We start from the raw sequence: 20,667 nt of genomic DNA, 5'->3' as shown, positions 1-20,667 counted from the left end.
AAGATGTAGCCCTTGCCAACACCCTCCAGCCCCCCCAATTGCCAATCACCAATTGCCTCCTTGTTCTTAGGAAAGCAGCAGACGACCGGAATATCGGGACAAGCGAGAGTGAGTTCATCCCTCTGTTAGGATTTAGAGGACTCCCTTGTCTTTCACTTCATCAGAGACAATTGAGTCATTCAGATCCCATTGTGGGGCTGGCCAGCTGAGGAGGGGTGCAGGGTAGTGAGGAGAGAACAAGAGGGATATTGGGTGGGAAGACTGAAAGGGAGAGAGGAGAAGCCGTATGCTGCATAACCCAGAGCAGGAGCACAACGGCTAGGATGGCTCTTACAGGGTGGGGGTCTGTCAAAGGGGGGCTTGCTAGTGTTTGTATGTGTGGGAGGGAGGGGAGGAGAGACAGACGAGAGGAGAGAGTTATCCTGGAATGGAGCAATTTGTCACATTGGAATGGCTCTTGAGTTACACGGGGGGCCCCCTCATAGCAGGAGAGTTTTCAGGTCGCAGAGTTGGGAACAGGGAGGGGCTTGGAGTAGCAGAGAGGGGGTCAGAGGTCACGGCCTACTCAAGCCCAGGCAGCGTGTCCGTTAGCAGGGCAGACGGGCCTGCGGAGAGAGAAAGAGAAAGAAGGAGAGGGAGGCAGGAGGCCAAGAAGGGGGTGGTCGGAAAGTCTGGTTCTTGCCAAGGCTCCGTTTTCCTCTGCATGCTTATAAAATCTGCAGGAGAGATTAGTGTGTGAGAACATTTGCAACAGCAGAGCTGAAGTGGAGCCACTTGTCAGGGCATGCACTCCCAGCACCCTCCCTCTCTCCCTGCTAGACTTTTGGTGTCTCACTACCCCATCACCCCACTCTGGAGTGTCACCTTCACGGTCTTTACCCACCTCCTCAGAATGTCCCCTTGTTTTAACCTCCCCTGGCTGCAGCTGTGTTTGAAAATTCGAATGTGTGAGCACATGTACACATGCGCACGGGATGGCAGGACTTTCCCATGACTGGATTCACAATTCCTCCAATTTCTCCACCACTGCCCTGTCCTCTCGCCCCTCTGGCACCACTGGACGCTGTCTTGAATTACCTCATACATGACAGCAGCCCCGTCACTCTCCTCCTTCTACTCCTTGCCTTTTTTTTTTTTTAGTTTTTCTTTTTTTTTTTTTACTGTTACAACACCACCCTTCTCTCCTACTCACCCCCCTTCATGGCAATTAATACCCAGTGTAGGGGGTGCATAAAAAGCTCACAAGACTTCGGCTCTGGAGTTTTTATAACCATTCCCTTTTCCACTCTGAGGACATACAAACAAGCATAAACAAACCCAGCTTTTTAGCAGTAAAAGCCATCTTTGGGTCATAAATGAGTGTTAGCTGTGGAGAAAGACCAGGCAGCAAACTATTTTTTTTCCCAGTACAGGCTATAACCGAGGACATGGAGTCAATAACTCCCTCCAGCGTCTATCACTGGCAGACACCCCACAGTGAACCCTTCGCTAATTACCACTGATTTAGACACAGTCTCAGGAAGAGTCGCGACACGCTCACTCTCACCAGCACCGGCACACTCTCGCACACATGCGCACGCACATATCCTCAGACGTGCCTGAGCCGTCACTTCTGCGAGATGGCAACACAAAGAAAGCGGATGCGTACCTTCGTCGCTGTGCGAGCGCTACCACACAATTAAGCTCGATCTCTTCCACTCTGCATAGATTGTCCTCGAGGAACAGATAATGCAAACTTTTTGTCATCATGTGCCAACATGTGATCATGGGTGTAATAATTATATATAAATATGGAGAAGAGACTGGGAAGAAGTGTGATTTAAGAGTGTCCGTGGCACTGAAGTTACAGCATTTGACTGTTACTCCTCTTTGGTGTTAGTTAGTCCCAATCCCAGTGATTTCTCAATGGAATTGAAGCAGATATAAAGCAAATATTCCAATGTAACTGAAATACCCGTTGTTATTATGCTGCGTAGAGCCCCTGTTGTTCCTTCCTTCACAGCTGAAACAGTTGCTGTGACCTCTTTCCCTCGAGCTAGGTGGCTGTGACATTGATAAGCAGAGTCAACACCAAGCAGTTGGTGGCTGAGCAAGCCACAGTTTACTGTGTGGTCAGCAAGAATTTATAAATTTCGTACTGCTCTTGCATGTTTGAGCATTTGCAATGTTTTAATATGACTAAATATGCACATGTCCAGAAAGTTTCCACGGTCATTTTGCCAACAGGTATGAGCTAATACTTTTTAAGGTCAACGTATGTCATCAAATTACAAAGGATGCCACCAAGTTTATTACCTGGACAGATGTTTCTCTTGACCTGTGTTTCTGCTTATCTGTGTGCGTGTGTGTCAGAGAGAGAGAGAGGGTGGGAGAAAGAGACAGACTGACTTCTGATAGAGGCCAAGTCAATCATTTATAAGTGCAGTCAAGAGGTTTAGCCTTAGACGAGCGTGGTGGTGAGACGCCATGCTCTATCCACTTTATGGGTTCTAATAAAATGTCTGACAACAGTCACATTTATGACATTAGGTCATCTTAAAGCCATAAGCTGCGTACAGTGCCAGCCCTAACTCGACCTTAACTCCAAAAATGTGTCACTGAATCATGTGTCTGCTGCTTAGTTAACATAAAAAAAAAAAATTAAAGATAAGTAGAGCTCTAAACCTGCGATGGAGCCTGGTTACCACATGTGTGCTATGTGTTTCTGATATGATTTGGTTTTGCTGCTGCCACTGCTGCTGCTGTGGACTCTCGTGTGCATGCTTGACCCATCCTCACCACCTTCTACCATCCGCCTTTAGATCTTTATTTGCGTTTCCATGTTTTTAAGTTACCACATCCATACACTTGTCAAGAAATGTCGTCTCCCCCTTTTTTTGTCTTTTTTTTAATTTGGTCTTTTGGTTTTTGCTTTCTGCATTGTTAACATGTTTTGTTTCTTTCTTTCCATTCTGTTTCCTTTCTGCCATTCAGTACCTACAGATGAAATGGCCCCTGCTAGATGTTCAACCAGGAAGTCTTCAAAGTAGACAAGCACTTAAAGATGCCAGGTCCCCTTCACCGGCACACATCGTTGTAAGTAATACGCCGCTCGGTCCTTTATCTCTTTCTTCCCTCATTCACGACTGACGGAGCTGAACAGAAACAAACCCTTGGACTTGAATACGCATAGCTGTTTGCATTTACCCTTAAACACAGTCACTAACCACCCAATCAGTTTTATATCAACTTTTTCTTTTTTGTGCGGGTGCACGCTTTGACAAGGGCAGTTTCGTGGGTCCCAGAAAGCAGAGGTTTTGCAAGTGCGATCAGGGGCGGCCGCTGTGGCAGGTGCTGTAATCTCAGGGAAAAATGATAACTCCCGGGGCAGGCTGAGCTGGCTGATGGTGGAAAAACTGGTCTCGTGTTGACAACTTTCATGAGAATAGGCTAACGCTGGGCTGCTAATACACCGCCTTTGAGAGAAGTGTGGGCGTTCCTTCAGCATTGATTACCCTACCCATGTAGTTGGAGGAGTACTCTGGAGTTGGCTGGACAGCCATAGGGGCATATTCAGTACATGCACATAACAGAGCATCTATCCCAGGCATGTCAATATCTAAGAGGCTAGCAGTTCTAGATTGAACAGTTGAATATGAACTTCATAGTTAGCCAAAGGCTTAAAGTTTTCAGGAGGTCAGCGGAGAGGTTGAACATGGGGAGGTGTACGTATGTGGTCACAGGGTTAGCGAGCCAAGAAAATCAATGAGAGTAGGGATTGAGCATATTTAGTGAGGTGGCCATCAACGCCCTGGGCCGTTATTGGCACAGTTGTTACTTTTGTTTGGAGTACATTAACTGTTATGAAAATGAAAATTTAAGAAGGAGAAACCTTCCAAGTTTGTATCCTCGTGAGTATCTCCTGAGGTAATGGCTACAGAGTAACCCACCCCCCCCCCCTTTTTTTTTTGTGTTTGCTGCACAGTTGTCATCATGACTCTGGAGCTCACGCCAAACTTAGTAAGGATTTTTGTCACGCAGATTACACTGTCAAGACACGGTGTCCCTCTGAGTCACATATGACATTTGATCAGTTCACTTACATTTATGGTGTGTAGTAAATACGTGCTCGAACGCTTGCTGAAAAGTTGGCAAACCAAAGCCTCTTTAGTGTTTTTGGCTATTTAAGTTAAGCACAACATAGCTTAAAAATAGCAGGACTTGACAAGGCTTTTTATTTAAAACAGAAACCCTGTCAAAAGTGGTCTTCAAGACAAAGAGCCAGTGATGACAGTGTTATTCTGAACAAAACAAGCCCAGCTAAGGCCCTCCTTATCTTCGCCTGCGATGCTAGTGTTATTTTTATACCAAAGAGTTCAGGGGGCCTCTTCTTACTCTGTTATTTTCGGAGACGCTGAGAAAAAGAGTCCCAACTTCTCTGAAGTCATTAAACTGGTCGTAGGCAGCAAACGCTGCAGGTAAATACTTGAGGTTTTATCCTGCTATGAGTCATATGGCTGTAAATACCACCTCACATACGCATCAACCCGTGCAGCACAATTCACGTTTCTTCCCCGCATGAAGAAGTTTAAGGACAAGAAAAAGCGCTGCAGCTCTAACTTTGGAGACTCTGGGGGTGACGTCATGCTGCTTTTCTTCTATAATAAACTGCTTTAATTAGAGACCTCATTTGGCTGCTAAAATGATCTATAATTGCAATTAAAGCACATTTTATAAATGTAAACATCTGATTTTTAGAAGACAGAGTAAGCTCCATTACAACGCCACACAGTCAGTCAAGCATGAAACAGTAATAGGCTTGGAACAAAAAAGGCAACACCAGCTCAGAAAACAGAAATTTGCTATGGGGCAAAAACAAACATGAAACAAGAAAGATGGACAACCAGACTGATGGAAGAAATAAGCTCGCAACAGTGAAAAGTAGAGACCGTACCTATTGAGTTACACCAAAAGATAAGAGACATAAAGACATAAATTGGTCATAAGTAATAGATCAGGGAGATGTAAAAGCAAAATGCATGAAGAGAAGCGAAGCCGTGGCCAGATCAGTTTTCTCCCAAGTTTAATAAAATCCTGGATCATTTTATGCCAAAGGACACTTTAAGGCAGTAAAGTGGGATTAAATGTAACAGAAAATTGCTTCTTTAAAACAAATAAAGACGAATAAAGTTATGTTAAAAATAGGGATGCTGCAGTTGTGACATTCTGAAACAGGCCGTATTTTATTTTCTCGTTTATCTCGTTTTCTTTTAAGCTGGTGGGCGGAAAAGAAATCCTTATTATAAACATTTAGCTCTTTTACATTTAGCCAGTACCACAGATAAACATTGGACACTGTAGGTCATCTAGTTTGCAGATAGCAGCAACATGTACATATGTTCATCCAACATAACCCCTAGTAAAAAGGAACCGTTAAGCCTAGTGTGGGCACAGATGGGCTTTGAGCATGGATACAATTTAGTTTGGGACTAAATAGGTGATTTCTGGCCAAAAATAATAGTGAGCCTAAGCAACCTTTTCCCAATTCAATCTCCTAAATGGGTTTTTACAGGGCTGTGAGTTGGATTTGATAATTAAAACCTCATCTGAATTCTAAATAAACCTTTTGGTGTGCTTTTTGCTTTCTTTGGGCTTTACTTGTAAGCAGAGAGCCAAAGAAATATCACATTGCAATAGTGAGAGCGCTCTTAAACTCTTAGTGTGATTAGTACCGACAGTGATCAATATGGGAGAATATATTGTAATATCTGTGGTCATATTGCCCAACCCCAGTGTGATCTGTTTGATAGAGTACACAGGCTGGTAAGATCAGAGGCATTGCAGCATGGCTGCATAGGCACACAACTGGCTGTTAGTACAAGTGATGAAATTGAAGGTGAACTGCAGCTTGTATTGTTGCCACTCCTTCCATCCTGCTCCAGCATCCACCTCTGACTGAGAAGGAAGTGTGATTGAATGTTTCCCTGGTTTGCATCATATCGGCTGTCATACATATAGAAAAGACAGATAACTGTGTACAGCGTAGTGAATTCCAATGATAACCCCACGCGGACTCCCACAGGTGTCACTCATCGGTCAAGCCCTTTTTTCCCCCTCCTTCTTCTTCTTCGTCTTCTTTTTTTACATCTACAAGATGTAGGTCTGCACGATCTAGTACGTGATCCCCTTATCAATCAATTGGGCTATAAACGGTAGCTTCTTTTTGTTTACAAATGCAAAGAAACATTCAATCACCTTGACTCTTCCTGCCTGGAGCGCTAACAGGCTGCTTCGACAGTGATAAGAACCTCTTGATTGGCCTGTCGATAACAGCAATCTGAAGCCTGAGTGACCAAGAGACAGTTAAAACAACAATATAAAGACGGAGAAAGAAGGAAAGACATCGATGCCTGCAGATAAAGCCTCTGAGAAAGTTAAGGCACAGAGAGATGGGCAGGGACAAAGATGCAGACAGATGGTGTCATTTCTGTCTGGAAGGCTCATTCGAGGTGGAGCACTGGAGGATCAGCCAAGAAAAAGAGGAAGTGACCTCACGCCGGCTGGTCTTTCTGAGGGCACGGTGTATGCCCCTGTTTACCATGCCCTCAAAGGGGGGCACGCAGGACTTTTTGAAGTGCCTGACCACCCCGCAGGCAGCCTCAAAACCTGCCGCTGCTGAACTTTCATGCCATTGGTTGAAAGTTATTCAATATTTATCTGCCTATTGATGTGTATTTCTAGAGGGAGAGACTCCAAGAAACATTTTTATGCCTCACACAGCTCCTGAGGGAAAGATCATAAACAGTCCTTACTTTGTCAACTTGCCTTTTTTATTGTGAGGGTTTAATTTGACACTGTGGTCTTGAAGACTGTTTGTGCACACTTGGCTAGAGGAAGTAGCCTGAAGCTGGTTGATAGGTTTTGGAGTAGATATGCGTGACTTAATCAGTCTTATACTTTTATTTAGATAGGGATTATTGCGTTAACTGGTAACACAACATGTCACAACATGAGATTGTTTTGGAAATCCACCTCTTACACAGCATGTGTTGATGGCATAACAGTATTGCCGTAGCTGAAATCCAGGCTCATGTTGGTAATGTCATGGCATCATTTGTCAACTTTCAGAAAGTTTTTTTCTTCTTTTTTCTCAATTTTAATTAATCCAGTACCAAGAAACCAAGATATGCCATTCTAATTGAATTGGGAATGGTGGGTGGGCATGTCCATGTTAAGAGCATACGCACACAGTCTACTTTCTGACATCCACGTGCACAATCATGCACACGCGTACACAACCCTAGAGTTTAGAGTCTAGTCCTGGACGAACAATGTCTCCATTGTTTTGTGGGCTTTCACTGGCAGCAGGGGACGGCTGGAGTGTTAACCATTTCCCGACTGCACCTCGCTGTGTGCCATTGTGTGCGTGTGTGTGTGTCAGAGGAAGTGAAGCATGGGCTCAGGGATGAAGAGAAGAAGGGCACTCGCTCCAAGTGTATGGTAATTAGTGTGGAGGAAGTGATGGAATCTGGGCATTTTTACGGCTTGTAAGACCTCCCACCTGAGCTTTTGCAACTGTTGAACATGCGTATTTTACTCCCATTCGCTCTCACCGGTTCTATACTAGAAGGAGGCTGGGAAGAAAATAATACAAAGTGACATATTTTTGATATTAGGTTGGGGGGGGAAAAGCAGCTTTAGCCATGCTTTCAGAAAAGACAGACCACAGTGGATTCTTATTATAGTCGTGCGACTGCTGCTCAAGGTCAGCATTAGAAAGAGACAGGATCACATTCACCCTCCTTGACCACTTCTCTGTCCATTTTGAGGGAAGAGGGATAAAGGGAGCTTCCTGTGGTCTGAATGGGCCATGCACCTGGGCTGTCCAGACAATCGTCCAGGCCTCCGGGAGGCCTAGCCTTCTCTCTTGTTAATTAGTGACCCCGTGGTCAGCAGCCACCACCCACAAACTGTCCATAGGCTTTACCCAGCGCACTTTCTCTATCCTGGCTTATGTCAGCCTTAAGCTGCTTTTTCCTTCTGCATTTAAGCCTTCTTCTAAATAACCTCTTTTACTCCACCCCACCTTTTGTCTTCTTTTTGTTCACGTGCATCAATCCTTGTCCTTCACTGCACATCTCAAACATAACAAGTAATTTTCATCTGATTCTTTTATGTGCAAGTATTTTCTTAGTTGAGTTTACTAATACTAATACTGCATTTTGTCATTCTATACACCAATATGTAAATCCAACTTAGCACGTGACACCACTGAAGATTCCATCCACATAGGCTAGTTCTTCTTGGCGGTGCCGTCCAGCTCTCAGATTAGAGACAGCTGTGACTGTCCGCTGTCACTCGCCGTCTTCTCCAGACAAGGAGTTTGTTCAAGGGGTCACGCTTACATCATCGGCTCGGGCCAAAATCTGAGGCAGTTGAGACATGGCGTCAGGCCCGGGAACTGTGACAATGAAAATGAGAGCACCTCAGTCATTGTATCTGTCCAGCAGTCTGGATGGTGGCTTGTTCCCACAGACAATCCACTCAGTGTTGGCTTAGTCAGCAACAACACCACAACAAAGCTCAGAGTCTTCGTGCTCCTAGGATTTGGAACATAACACCTTAATGTGTTAAAACACCTGATAACTTGTTAACAGGCCACCTAGTGAGAATACAAATTGTTAAATATTTAATTTATTTTGTCAAGTGTGCGTATTAAATTTAAAGACATAGTTAAGTGTCTCGCCCTCTTGGCTCTTTATCTCCAGCCCTTATTTTCTTCTCCTCCTGTCCTCCATAATCCCAAACTTTAAGGCAAATTATCGATCTTTTTAAATGTGCCAGTTTAACCTCTGAATGCCTCTTAAAGAAAAAAATCGGTATTTGAAAACCTAGTAATGTAGTTCACAATTTTAATGCCTATATCAGAGAGGTAAAAACACCTGAAAATTCTGCTCTGGGGACTCAAAGTCGCCATCATTTTATTTCAGGCGTAATTTGTTCTGCCATCAGTAAAAGCACGACTGGTGACACCTTTCATCCTGTCGCCTGTTTGCAGTTAAAATATTTTGAGCTTTTGCCAAAATGGTGGCGACGCTAAGTCCCCAGATCAGCTGACTGCTGCTGAACATATGTGAAGGTGCACATGCTGAGGAGATGAAATGTTCTACCAAAGTGAAACACTGTTTGAACAACCAGCCAGCCAGTACTGACAACCGCGTAACCCCGTGCCGAGCCAGTGTTCTCCCATTCTCTCCGAGTAAAATTAGTCATAACGGGGCCGAGCGCGCACCCAGGAGAAAGCTGAGCCAGCAGAGATGAGGCAGTTGCTTAAATAACTAAAAGGCCAGGGGGATGCGTTATTTCCAGGGAGAACATGTTGCTTTCTGCATAAAACCTGGCCGGCTGGGATTGAGTGCAGATATCTGTGTGTTCGTGTGTGTGTGAGAGTGTACGAGTGAGAGAAAGAATAGATGAGATGGAGAGCTGATATAATTGTGTGACTTGGGAACGTCCATCTTTGCCTTACAGGGGCCCTTCCGCTGGGAATTCCCCGGACAGTCAGATCTGAGCCTTCACCAATTTCATTTGGTGAGAGACCTTTGAATTCCAAAAATATCTTCTTGGATTTTATTTTTGGTTGATTCCACACACAAATTAACAGCTGATAATTGATGATTTAAAACAACAGCAACAAAAATAAGAATGAAAAATGAAATCCTGGTGATGATGATGATGATGATGATGATGATGATTATGCTTTGCTGTTTATTGCGCTAATTCAGTGCTGCTGCTCTAATGCTAATGTGCTTTTTGAATGTCTAAAATGCCTTCATCCAGGAGATGGTACCGGAGGGACGGTGCTCAGGCTTCATTCTTTTACATCCATTTAACTTCTTGGATTTTCTTTTCTTTTTCTTTTTCTTTTCAGCTTTGAAAATGTTTTTGCATGTGACTGTTTTTACTTTCCAGATCTTTCTAGTGATAACATTTTTTTTAAAAGAGGAGTAAGAAAAAAATAATGCATGTTTTAATGGGTAACGTCCTTTTTAGATGTGTGGCAGGGTAAGACCTTTTTTATGGGGGTAGCCAGGTTGAGACTAGTATGCAGACTACCCTGCATACTTTTTATTGTTTTTATTGCTGTTTCAAATAATTTTTATGAGGTTATTGGAGTTGAAAATATGATCAATTGGATGAAATTGCAGTTCTGTTTGTATATGCAAAACTCCTTTGCCGGCTTCATTTTTGCTTGTGTGGGTTGGCTAACTGTTTTAGACACTGAGGGCAGTGGGTACCCCTGGCCACCCTTAACTCTGCCACTGTCTGTGCACTTGTTTTGAATATTGAGAGTTTTCCTTATTCCTGGCATTTGGGTCCAGATTTTATCAAAGAGCAGCAACTCATTGGTTACAACTTCTGTGGAATCTTTTTTAAAGCTCACAGGTAAAGTTAGTCCTGTTTCTACTGCAATGCTGACATTCTGAGGACATCGCTAAGCCTTGTTTTGATTTGCTTCAGTCGGGCATTGGGAAGTCAGAAAGAGGCTGGCATTACGAAGCCCATCAGAGACGTCTTAATCTCCTCTGAGACGTCCGTGGCTCTCTAGATTGCTTACTTGAATTGTTTGACTAATCAATTGCTTGTTGATTTTGCACACCATGTGCAGCCTTTGTTGTTAGGAGGGAAAAACCCCCAAACATAGCCCCTTTAAAACAGGCCGAAGGGAAATCAGCTGTTAATGTGGTTAACATTCCTCCGTCGACGTTGACACGATTCCCCCCCCCCTCCCCTCTTGTACAAGTGCCTTTGCTAGAACTTGTTTGACAAGGTCTGTAAGGATCACTGTTGGGTGTGCCTGTCTGTCTTTTTCTGTGTGTGTGTGTGTGTGTGTGTGTGTGTGTGTGTGTGTGTGTGTGTGTGTGTGTGTGTGTGTGTGTGTGTGTGCTCGTGTCTTACAAACAAATCTTTGTCTACAGGAGTGTGTGTGCGTAGTGTCCTTGTGTTTAAGGTGTGACTTATTTAGATGATAGATAGTCAGGTTATGATATAACTTTTATGTGAGTGCATTCAGGAGTTTGACTCTATTTAACCCTGAGCTCTGACTTTCAGGCTTTCAAGGAGTGGATCGAAAGCCCCTAACTAAGTAGGCTTTGGAAAAACATGACAATCAAGTCAGAGTTTATTTGCACAAAGAAACAGGGTCAAGGTTCAGGAGTAATATTAATGAATAATCTTAATTTACAACAAACCAATCCTCACATGCCGCCAGTCGGGGTGTGCTGGCGTTTGAGACATGTCCTCAGATAGGACGATCCCTGGTTGCATTTCTGTGGTCAGCCTCGCGAGTGACAACAGACTCAGCGTCTCGGTACGCTACTGTATTAACACTGGAGGCCGTTTCACAGAGAAACTTGTTTTGACAGAGCTCCAGGTGTCTCATTGTTAGGGATGACATGGTTCAACAGATTTACCAATTAGCACCGGGTTGAGTGCGCAGGGTGGGTGGTAGCAAAGAAGAGGGGAGGGAAGAAATGAAACTCGGAGCGGTGGAGGGCGGAGTGAGAGTCGGACGAGGCGGATTTGGCCACAGTGATGGAATGAGGTTTTAAGTGAGTGGGGCGGGGGGTGGTGAAGAGGGGGTGACCATAGGGGAGGCAGGCCTGAGTAAGGCGATCCTTGACCTCATTTTCCCCCCCCCCTCCCCGCAGTAGTAAGGAAAGGCCTGAGGTTTCAGCCGAGCCACAAAGAGGAGGGAAGAGGCAGTGGGAGGGTAGCAGTGGCTCATGGCAACTTTTCAGGAGTTTGTGGCGTTTCTCTTGCAGACAAACTCCTACCTCTTACTTCTGCTGCTAACACAGGTCCATCTGCAGGAGTGGCAATTTCTTTTCGCCGCACCGCCTCGCCGCACCGCCGGTTTGCTGTTCTCACTGTGGTACGAGGCAGAATTGTGCGGGATTAAACAAAATGTTATTACTCCGTGCTGTTATTACTCTCACTAACCCTCTTTGTGTTTCCTCAGAAAATTCTGCTCCTTTTTTTCCAGGAAGTTTGGAAGTGAACTTTAGAGAACGGGGTGAAGAGATTTAGAGAATATATCCCAGGGGTGGCCTGCAGAATTTAGTGTTTTTTGGCTCTTGATTGTTAGCACATGCACACACATACACAAATTCTTTGTAGCATGCATGTTGTGCAGGTATCACTGCCCTTTTTTTAGTTTTAAAAAAGCGGGCGGTTGAATATATATATTTATATATTTCTCTCCCTCTCTCTCTCTATATATATATATATACACACACACAACTAGTGAAGGTGTGTTTGCAGTATTGTGCTTCTTTCAAAATGACAGCCTTCTGTAGTTGAGAAAAAATCACTTTTCAGAGGAGCATGCCTTTTTTTTTGAGCCACAACAAAGAGAAGTCAGGCTTTTTCTTTATGTAGGAAACTGTCAGTTTACAACAACAACCAGACTACAACAGGGGCAAGTAGCAAAGTTGGGGAGCAGCTGTTTGTCTGATCCTTGAGTCAGCACAGGCATGGTGTTTAGTATATATTACTGTTTAATATCAAAGACTTGGACGTACACTTAAGAGAAATCTGGTAACTAGAACCTGGATCTACTGTCCTTTTCCTTATATTCTCTCATGCTGTCAGAATGATGGACGCTTGTATTTAAAATGGCCAAATTTTCAAATTGTGAGGGTAGCGTATGGACTTCAGACTGCTCCAGAGGGTGGGTTTTAGACAGTTTTTTCCACTCTTATCTGTCAGTGATGTCAATGAGATCATATATCCCAGCCAGCCCTGGCGCTTTAGGGCTGTGGAATAGCCGAGGGGCCGGACCAAGGCAGTATAAAGCCTTAATCACGCAAAGTTACTGTAGTAGAGCCTGCAAATAAAACAATATGGCATTGGAAATTAAATTTAGAAATTATAATAATAAAAGCAGTGGTAGGCGTATTTTCTTGTCTCCTAAACATATACCATTTAATTTTCTTACTAAAGTCTTGAAGTAAAATTTAAAAACTTTGGAAGTTTTGCCAGTTTTTCCCGCCCAGATATTTAAACCCTTTATTAGCAGTGCTGATGCACATAAGTTGTGGCCTATAGAGCAGAAAGACAGAAGGCATCTGAGACAAGCAACATGTACTTAAAAGATTTAATAAATGCAAACAGTAATCAGAAAGCAATCAATAATCCAACTACAGAAGGTGCTTCAAGGACATAGGCAATGAGTTATTGTTGCCTTCGTCTTTATAAGCCCCGGATCACTGTTGTGGCCTCACAGATATTTCTGGTTTTATAATGATTTAGCACGGAGTGATCCCACAATTGCTTTGGCAACTGTCTGTTCTTTACATATGAGCAAGCAGCTTGTGATTGAGAGTGATGGAGACAGCTTTTTGGAAAGGCCAAGGATACAGGGACTGTAGCGGGGAAAGATGGGAAGGGGTTGTGGGGTGTACGAAGCCCCGCCAAATTCCCCAAAGAACAATTTACAGTTATGGATGAATACACTGTCGCAGTCAAATTTCAACTCGGTGAATGTGTATGTGTCGGAGACGGTGGAATGCTGAGTGATTCCAGAGAGCACTTAAGCTGCCTCGAATTCAGTTTTCTCTCTCCCACCCGCGTTATAACAGGAGAGGGGGCTTTTCTTTTGGAGTTTGCAGGGGTAAACACGGGGTATCTGCTTTCTGAGTCATTTAGCATCGTCCTCCGTCACCTTCCTCATATATCCTAAACCGTGTTTCCTGGTTTGTCGGGGCAGCCTGAACGAGACTAACCCCCCAATTTATTTGATTTGTTCCTCTCTGCGGTTCCAATGAAGACCTATCTGAACTTTTCTTGGATTTGTTTGGCTCTGGTTTTGATGTGTGGGTTGTTATTTTTTTCCCTCCGTCTTCCAAGTGCGCGCAGTCGACAGTGTCTGAGTACCAGGCCTCGCTTTTGTCTCGGCCCGGGGAGGGAATTTGATGTGATGCTTATTTTCCTACTCAGTCAGTTTCTTTGAGTGTTTTTTTTTTATTTTTCCCCCTCTGCTCCTGTTTTCCCTTTTTTTGTTGTTTTTGTTTTTGTTTGTTCTAATAGTCCTCGAAGTTTGGGACACTTCTTTGAGGCAGGTGACGCTGTGATACGACTGCTTTTTGCATAGCTATGCAGGTGTGAGCACGCTTTTGTATTTATTTATCCAGCCATTCTGAAACGTCTGCTCTAATTGAACGGCCCGTTAAAGACGTCACTGGAATCAGTCAAGTAATAGCAGGAGGGAATGATGATGGGGTGAAAAGGAGAGCTGCATTGTGGGAGATTAAGGAGGATCATCTTCCTGGAGGTTTTTGGATGAAGCGAGAGATGGCTCAATACTCAGGGTATTGGCTGCTTTTCATGGGAGAGAAGTCTAAACTAATGTGTCAGACCGCTTTTTCTCATCAGCGAGATGTGCTATAGATGCCCAGCGCTGGCTAGACGGTGCCTTTCGAAAGATGCAGAGAAGTGCATGCTGGGAAAAGAATAAACAAGCTTGTCACCAAAGTTGGGAAGAATCCTTAGTGCAGCGCTACTGTCAAAAAGCAGCTTCCAATTCATACATTATTAACATTACCTAAACGCATTATTTGTGTATTTATTCATTCATTTGTCTTGTTAACATCCTCCTGGAGTAAGATAAACAGCGCGGCCAGACTGGCTGCGTGACAGTTGTGTTTGAGATTTGAATAAAAAGCCCGGCAGCGTGATTGGAGTGAGACAGGAGCCCATTCTGTGGACACCAGACTTCCTCTCCAGGCTCATTAAGGGACAGTAAGGCGATGATGTCGAATCGGCGCGCACTTTACCGGCCTGCCTTTTTCTTTGAACAGCATCGCCCTCTTATCTGCAACATGCTCTGTTCCTCCATAACAAGACGCTCGTACTCCCGTGCACGCACACGCTCAGTCCGTCTCTCTCCCTGTCTCCCTCACACACACATTCTGCCTACATACACACTCTTCGTACTTATTTAGTTTGTGTAGACAGAAAACTCTTAAGTATGTGGCTTGTCCACAGAATTTTGGCAGCTTTTGTTGTATTTTCTCCTACGCTATCGAAAAAGCCCGGTCCTTGTTTTCTTTTTCTTTTTTTTTTTCTTGCACAGACATCACAAATGGATATTTTAATTGGAACTTTTGGCACTGTCTCCATCTTGTGTTGGAATGGCAGACAAGTGAGTGGCTGGCGAGGCCGGGGCTGGGCTGATTGGTGTGTAGCGAGGCGTGCCTAAATCAACTGGCAGCATGAATAGCTTGCTTGATTCTCACTGGCATTCACTGGAATCCATGCCTTCTTTCCTTTTTTTTTTTTTTTTTTAAAACAAGATCCTTTCTTTGGGAAAAAAAATAGTGTGGAATAACCAACAAGGGAGAGAGAATACCTCCTGCTTCCTTGAAGCATGACTTCCCTTTTGTTTTGCTGGTGCAATTTACTTGCCTTTATGCCGACTCACTCCTTGAATCTTTTGTGCTTTTTGTCAGATTGAAATGGCTAACTCGTGTTGTTGCTGCTCCCTGGCCATAGATTCATTGACTTCACAGCTTCATGTGAAGATTTTTTTTTAAATATGTGATAATAAAAACAAACATTTCACTGCAGCGAGATATCACTTTAGTCTTAATGGTTTCATATTTGAAGTCTAACTCAAAGGAAGTGGCAAGCCTGTTGGGATTAGTGTAGTTGCAGCCCTGATGATGATTAAGAATATCTGCTTTTTCAAGTGGTTTTAAGGCTTCAGACTGTTGCAGAGTTTGTTATGACTCCGTTACGCTGCTTTGTGAAACTGTGACGTCACGCTGCGATCTCTGCGCACCTCTGGGTTCAACGCCGAGGATTAAAGCAGTTAAATAAAACCGATAAAAGCGCTCAGTGTGGTTGATTGTCTTGTTATTTCTTTACTTGAGCAGTGCTAAACCCATTACTCCCATGCATGAATTCAATTACAACAATTCGGAAATAATTAAAGCAGTCCACTCACAATTCTGAATTATGCCGGAGATTAAATAAGCATATGTTTCTAGCGTCTCGTTTATTCATTTATATTGGAATTTGAGGAAGTGTCCACTTCCCGAATTCATGGAAAGTGAATAGATCACCAACCCCAAGTGACAAGCTGGGCTTGGTTCCTGCTCCAGCTTTGGCTTCACTGCAGCAGCTAATGCAGACCACATGTTTGAGCCTTGTTGCATCTGCATAAGTATACACCTGTTTAAACTTTGGACAGTCTTTTAGCCCCAAACAGTAAATTCAGGGAGACTCACGCCAGAGGTAGAGCGGCTGCAGAGCCGGGTCAGGTTGGAGTCATTGTAATCCTCCTTGACATAATGTAGTCTTTGTATTTGGCAGGGACGGTGTGCATGTGTGTGTGTGAGGGAAGAGAGAGAGAGAGAGAATGCAAGACAGATTATGTGTGTGTGTGCAGGTGGGACTGTGTGAGCTGTATACTTTGGGCATGCAAATAAGTGTTTTTGTGTATGTGTGTGTGGTATTGGCCCTTTCTCTTCGAGCTGGTAGTCAGTGCTGTGTAATTACCTGGCTGTCTGCCACCGAGCCCCACTGGAGCAAAGACAGAAGTGAAGCTGGGTCTTACACAACAAAACGCAGCAGCTCGCCCTGAATCACAGGCTCTGAGTTTGTTCATTTTGGGTTCTGGACACATTCTGTCTTTTGACACGCAGATGACAAGTCAGGGGTGATTTTGAAAGACTACACTTAAAATAAAAGCCTATGAAATGAAACATTTTTTTTAAAAAAAACACTTAAATTTCCATAAAATATGTTATGTCAGAAAAATCTCCACCAGAACTTCCCATAGCCCAGGATGGCACCTCCAGATTACCTGTTTACCCAAGCTATTCAGTTTTAATTAATGCAAAACAGAAAGACTGCAGATTCTTAAACTGAAGATGAAAAGAAAAATCCAACAACAACATGGAGGATGTTTTTGCTTTATAAATTAATTAAATAGTTCATAAATAATGAAAATTCTCGATTAGTTTAAGCTGCTACAGGCCAAAAAAAGGTTGTGAAATGTTGCTACAGGGGAAAAAAGCGCCTAACTGACAGACACAGACGGAAACGAGGTGGGGGGAGCAGCCAATATGAAGCCAGGAGAAGCCACAAGACAGATTTATAGCACTGGCATAAAGAGCATATCTGAACTTGCATGTGACTTCTCATTGCTCCAGCAGGCTGTGGTGCTCCCTCTATTTGCAAAGGCCAGTGTCCTAGGCGCACAGGTGGGCACATGCCTGTGCAAGCACGTGCCGCGACGTCAGCCTGTCCCGCCATTTTAATTGTTATATCTCCTCAGCCTTGATATGAGCAAAAAGGGAGGCCTAGGTAAAACCTGGCACATCAAAGGCTACCTCCCCTAGTCTTACAAGTTGCCTGTCTCTTTGGAGGAGCGCAGGCTTTGGAGAATCAGAAAGGGGTATTGGAGAGGCGGTGTGGATCCCCGGCTTGAATGAGTTTGATGGACTAATTGTAGCCCCCAGTGGACACAGGCACACATCACAGAGGGCTGGCTGAGTAGGGGAGCAGAGGCTGCTGCTGGAAAGTGTTCCTGCTTAGCTTTTCCCTCCATATCTGGATTTTTGCACTGTGTCACCTTTGATTGCGGTGTCCTGTCTTAAGTAGATGGATGCCATGGATATTCCAGTCCCTCTTTTTCTCCACTGTTCCTCCATTTCAGTCCTGCCTTTCCTTCCCTTGCTATAAACTTAAAAACTTTTTGTGTTTCCTCACACAGCTGGAGTGTTTTGTGTGCTCACTTTGACATCCTCCATTGGAATTAAAACCTTTTTCTCTATGATTGCATCCATCAGTGATAGCACTGCATGCTGGCCTCTGCATTTAATAAGCCTTCTGGCTGAACTGTAACACAATGCACAACAAAGCAAACATTGCACACACAATGCCTTACTACCAACAACATTACCAACTGGCTCGACTGTAGTGGTGATCAAAACAAGGGTCTCTCTGTAGCTTTGAACAGTTTTCTTTATTCCCTATCTGCTTCAAAAAGAAATCAATAGCCAAAACTTTTGAGTGCATTTATCGGCTTTTCCTCCCATTGCTCTTCCCTCCCTATCACCAGTTTGGCAGTTGTATATTATGCCAAGAGTAAAGCACAGTTAAAAGGAGAAAGGCACAAGGAGATGACACCAGCAAGGAAACAGCTTGTGTTGGGTAGGGCCTTGGCTGGGAGAAAATCAATGGGAGGGAACACTTCCATACACGGAAATGGCACAATGGGAGGGAGAGGAGGGAGTAAAGATTCTTTCTTTCTTTCTTTTTTTTAAACTGAAAAATGATGCATTTGTTTTTCCCAGGGAGAGAAAAAGCAAAGACGAGGAGATAAAAAAAACGGAAAAAAAACCACTCTTCTGAACATCTTTTGAAAAAAAGCCAGTTCTTTGGTGAGGTTGAGTTGTGTGGTTAAGGTTTGTTTTATCCAACTGTGCGGAAGCGTGTGTAGCTGTCTTTCAGGTTTCTTTTTAGTTGAGGCGCAGAAAGACTACTCATGGCATGTTCAAGGGCACTCAGTGGACACAGATGCCCTGCAGGAGGCGGAATTATGAATACAACATGAGTAAACAGACACCTACATATACTATTAAAAATAGTAAGGCTAGCACTTGGCAAGAGACCATCTTTAAGTAGTAATTTGAGCCGGTCCGTAGCATTTCAGCCTTACTCTTCCGAGGGTCATTGATAAAGACTTGTTTTAAAATAAATAAATAATTTTTTTTTTAAATCGTCTCTAATTTGCCTGATAGTGGGATGATTTGCACATTGGCAGTAATGTATTCCTGTGTGCATTCCTCCAGTACAACCGTTTTAGTATTCAGTTTAGTGATAAAGGATTTTTTTTTGTAACACAGCAGCTGTGAACAAAGAATACAATAGCACACAAACTTGAAACACAATTCCAAGCCTGAGCCTTGAATGCCATTCAGACTTCACTGTGACTGAGCAAACCCATTCAGTGGGAGTACGCGGCGGTTGAAGAGATGGTATCAAGTTGCCTGCAGATGGAGGTCAGTGTGACTGGCACAGTTGGCACCTTGGCAGAGCAGCAGTGTGCCGCAGCACTCAGCTCCGCAAAGGATGCGTCGACTGAAGGAGGAGGGGTGGGGGTGGGAGGGGGGGGGGGTGACCGGGGAGCGAAGCGTTCTTCTCACTTCTCCTTTTTTTTTATTGTCTGCGCTTCCTGTTTTGAAAGCCATTAAGGAGCAAATTTCCTCACAGCGAGAGGGGAGATGAAAAGGCCCGGTCTTTTGAAACATGTCCAAGCACAAATGTGAAAAAGAGGGGGAATGATAGCTATCTGTAAACATCTCTGTCGAGGGGTCGACGGAAAAGGAATTGTGAGGGGGGAGAAAATGATACATTCATTTGCGTTCTTCTTCTTCTTCTTCTATTTTTTTTTTTTGATTTGCTGATGAAAGCGATGCTGCAGTTTTTGTTCCAAGCCAGCTGTATTGCTCTTTTCACTGCCACACTAATGTATCAGGGCAGAATCGCATAACTACACAGCCACCCCCCCAACCCCTTTCCGAAAATGCTTTGTGACATCTGCATCCACACATGTCTGCATTCACTGTAGCCAGTGAGTATTTATAGATGAGTTGGTTTTGTCATCCATTGATCCTTGCAGGTTCTCTGATCACAAAATTGCGCTTCTAAGCGGCGTTTGTGCGCCATCACAATGGTAATCTCTCTGCATTTGAACAGAGGTTACCTGCAGAAGCGGACTTGATCCGGTGCTTGGCTTTTTTTAAAAAGTCCAACCTAGTCATAATTGCCACAGCTGTCCTGTTTAGTTGGCATACAGTGTATTTACACCAGTTTCCCCTCAGTGGTGCTTGCCTAGTTTCTCAAGAGCAGCGATAGCTTGGTGCTGCAGACTCCTCCTCCCTTTCCTCCTCCTCCTCCCTCCTACCCCTCACTGCCCCCGAGCCTGGCCAGTCTGCGCCTCTTAATAAAACCGACAGGCTCTAATTGGGCTTAATTGCACCCTTCGGGCGTCGTCAAAAGGAGTGTTGCTAAACAAACTGCAGGGTCTGCAAGCAGGCCAGCCAGTCTGCGGCTGCACATTGGCCGCTGAGCTCATGCCTCCATGTTATGCGTACCGATCGCCAGAGCTCGCTGCATAAAATGCACAGCGCATGTGAGCGTTTAATGGCACATTAGCAATGTGCATGAGTAAGCATCAGATTTAATTGCGTGGGTGTGCGTGCATGCGAGTTTGGAGCTATGCAGCAAGCCATTCATTCCTCTCGGTGAGCCAACTGAACAAGAGATCACAAGTCTGAGAATCTTATGCATTCAAGTAGGCAGCGTCACCTGACTGTGAGCCTCTCAGCGCTCTCTGCCGCTAAATCGACACCGACAGTAAAACAGAGTACGTCTGTGTCTTTGAGGAAGTGTCTACAACTCCAGGTGTCAGAAAAGCCTTTTAAATCCCCGCTATTATGAAAACCCCTACCAAACAAATCCCTGTCTGCCTTTCAGCTATGTAAGCAAAAAGATGAAGTAGTGCTCTACATCCCGGTAGCACCACCTCCTGGTTAATGGACAGGGGCGGCCATGATACTGATTTCCTTTCTGAATGTGGTCTGATTCGGAGAGGTGGAGCAAGGCGCTCGCCAC

The 20,667-nt window shown here is 44.2% G+C and overlaps 1 protein-coding gene across 13 annotated transcripts in view; it reads left to right on the top strand.

The window, feature by feature from the left end:
- tcf7l2 (transcription factor 7 like 2) overlaps window positions 1-20,667 on the top strand; it is an 86,834-nt gene that overhangs the window by 26,942 nt on the left and 39,225 nt on the right. For 8 of the 13 annotated variants that reach the window (XM_085416532.1, XM_085416531.1, XM_085416537.1 and 5 more), the window contains exons 4-5: window positions 2,974-3,075; window positions 9,511-9,570. In XM_085416532.1, the coding sequence (XP_085272658.1) occupies window positions 2,974-3,075; window positions 9,511-9,570 (162 nt within the window). The remainder of the gene's footprint in view (window positions 1-2,973; window positions 3,076-9,510; window positions 9,571-20,667) is intronic. The other 5 variants (XM_085416539.1, XM_085416543.1, XM_085416541.1 and 2 more) reach the window with 1 other exon arrangement.

The sequence above is a fragment of the Rhamphochromis longiceps genome, linkage group LG8, assembly GCF_057381845.1.
Source record: "Rhamphochromis longiceps isolate RC_006_pf linkage group LG8, R_longiceps_female_GT1.1, whole genome shotgun sequence".
Taxonomy (NCBI): domain Eukaryota; kingdom Metazoa; phylum Chordata; class Actinopteri; order Cichliformes; family Cichlidae; genus Rhamphochromis; species Rhamphochromis longiceps.
The sequence above is the reverse complement of the archived record's forward strand: the minus strand, read 5'-3'. Positions and strand labels throughout refer to the sequence as shown.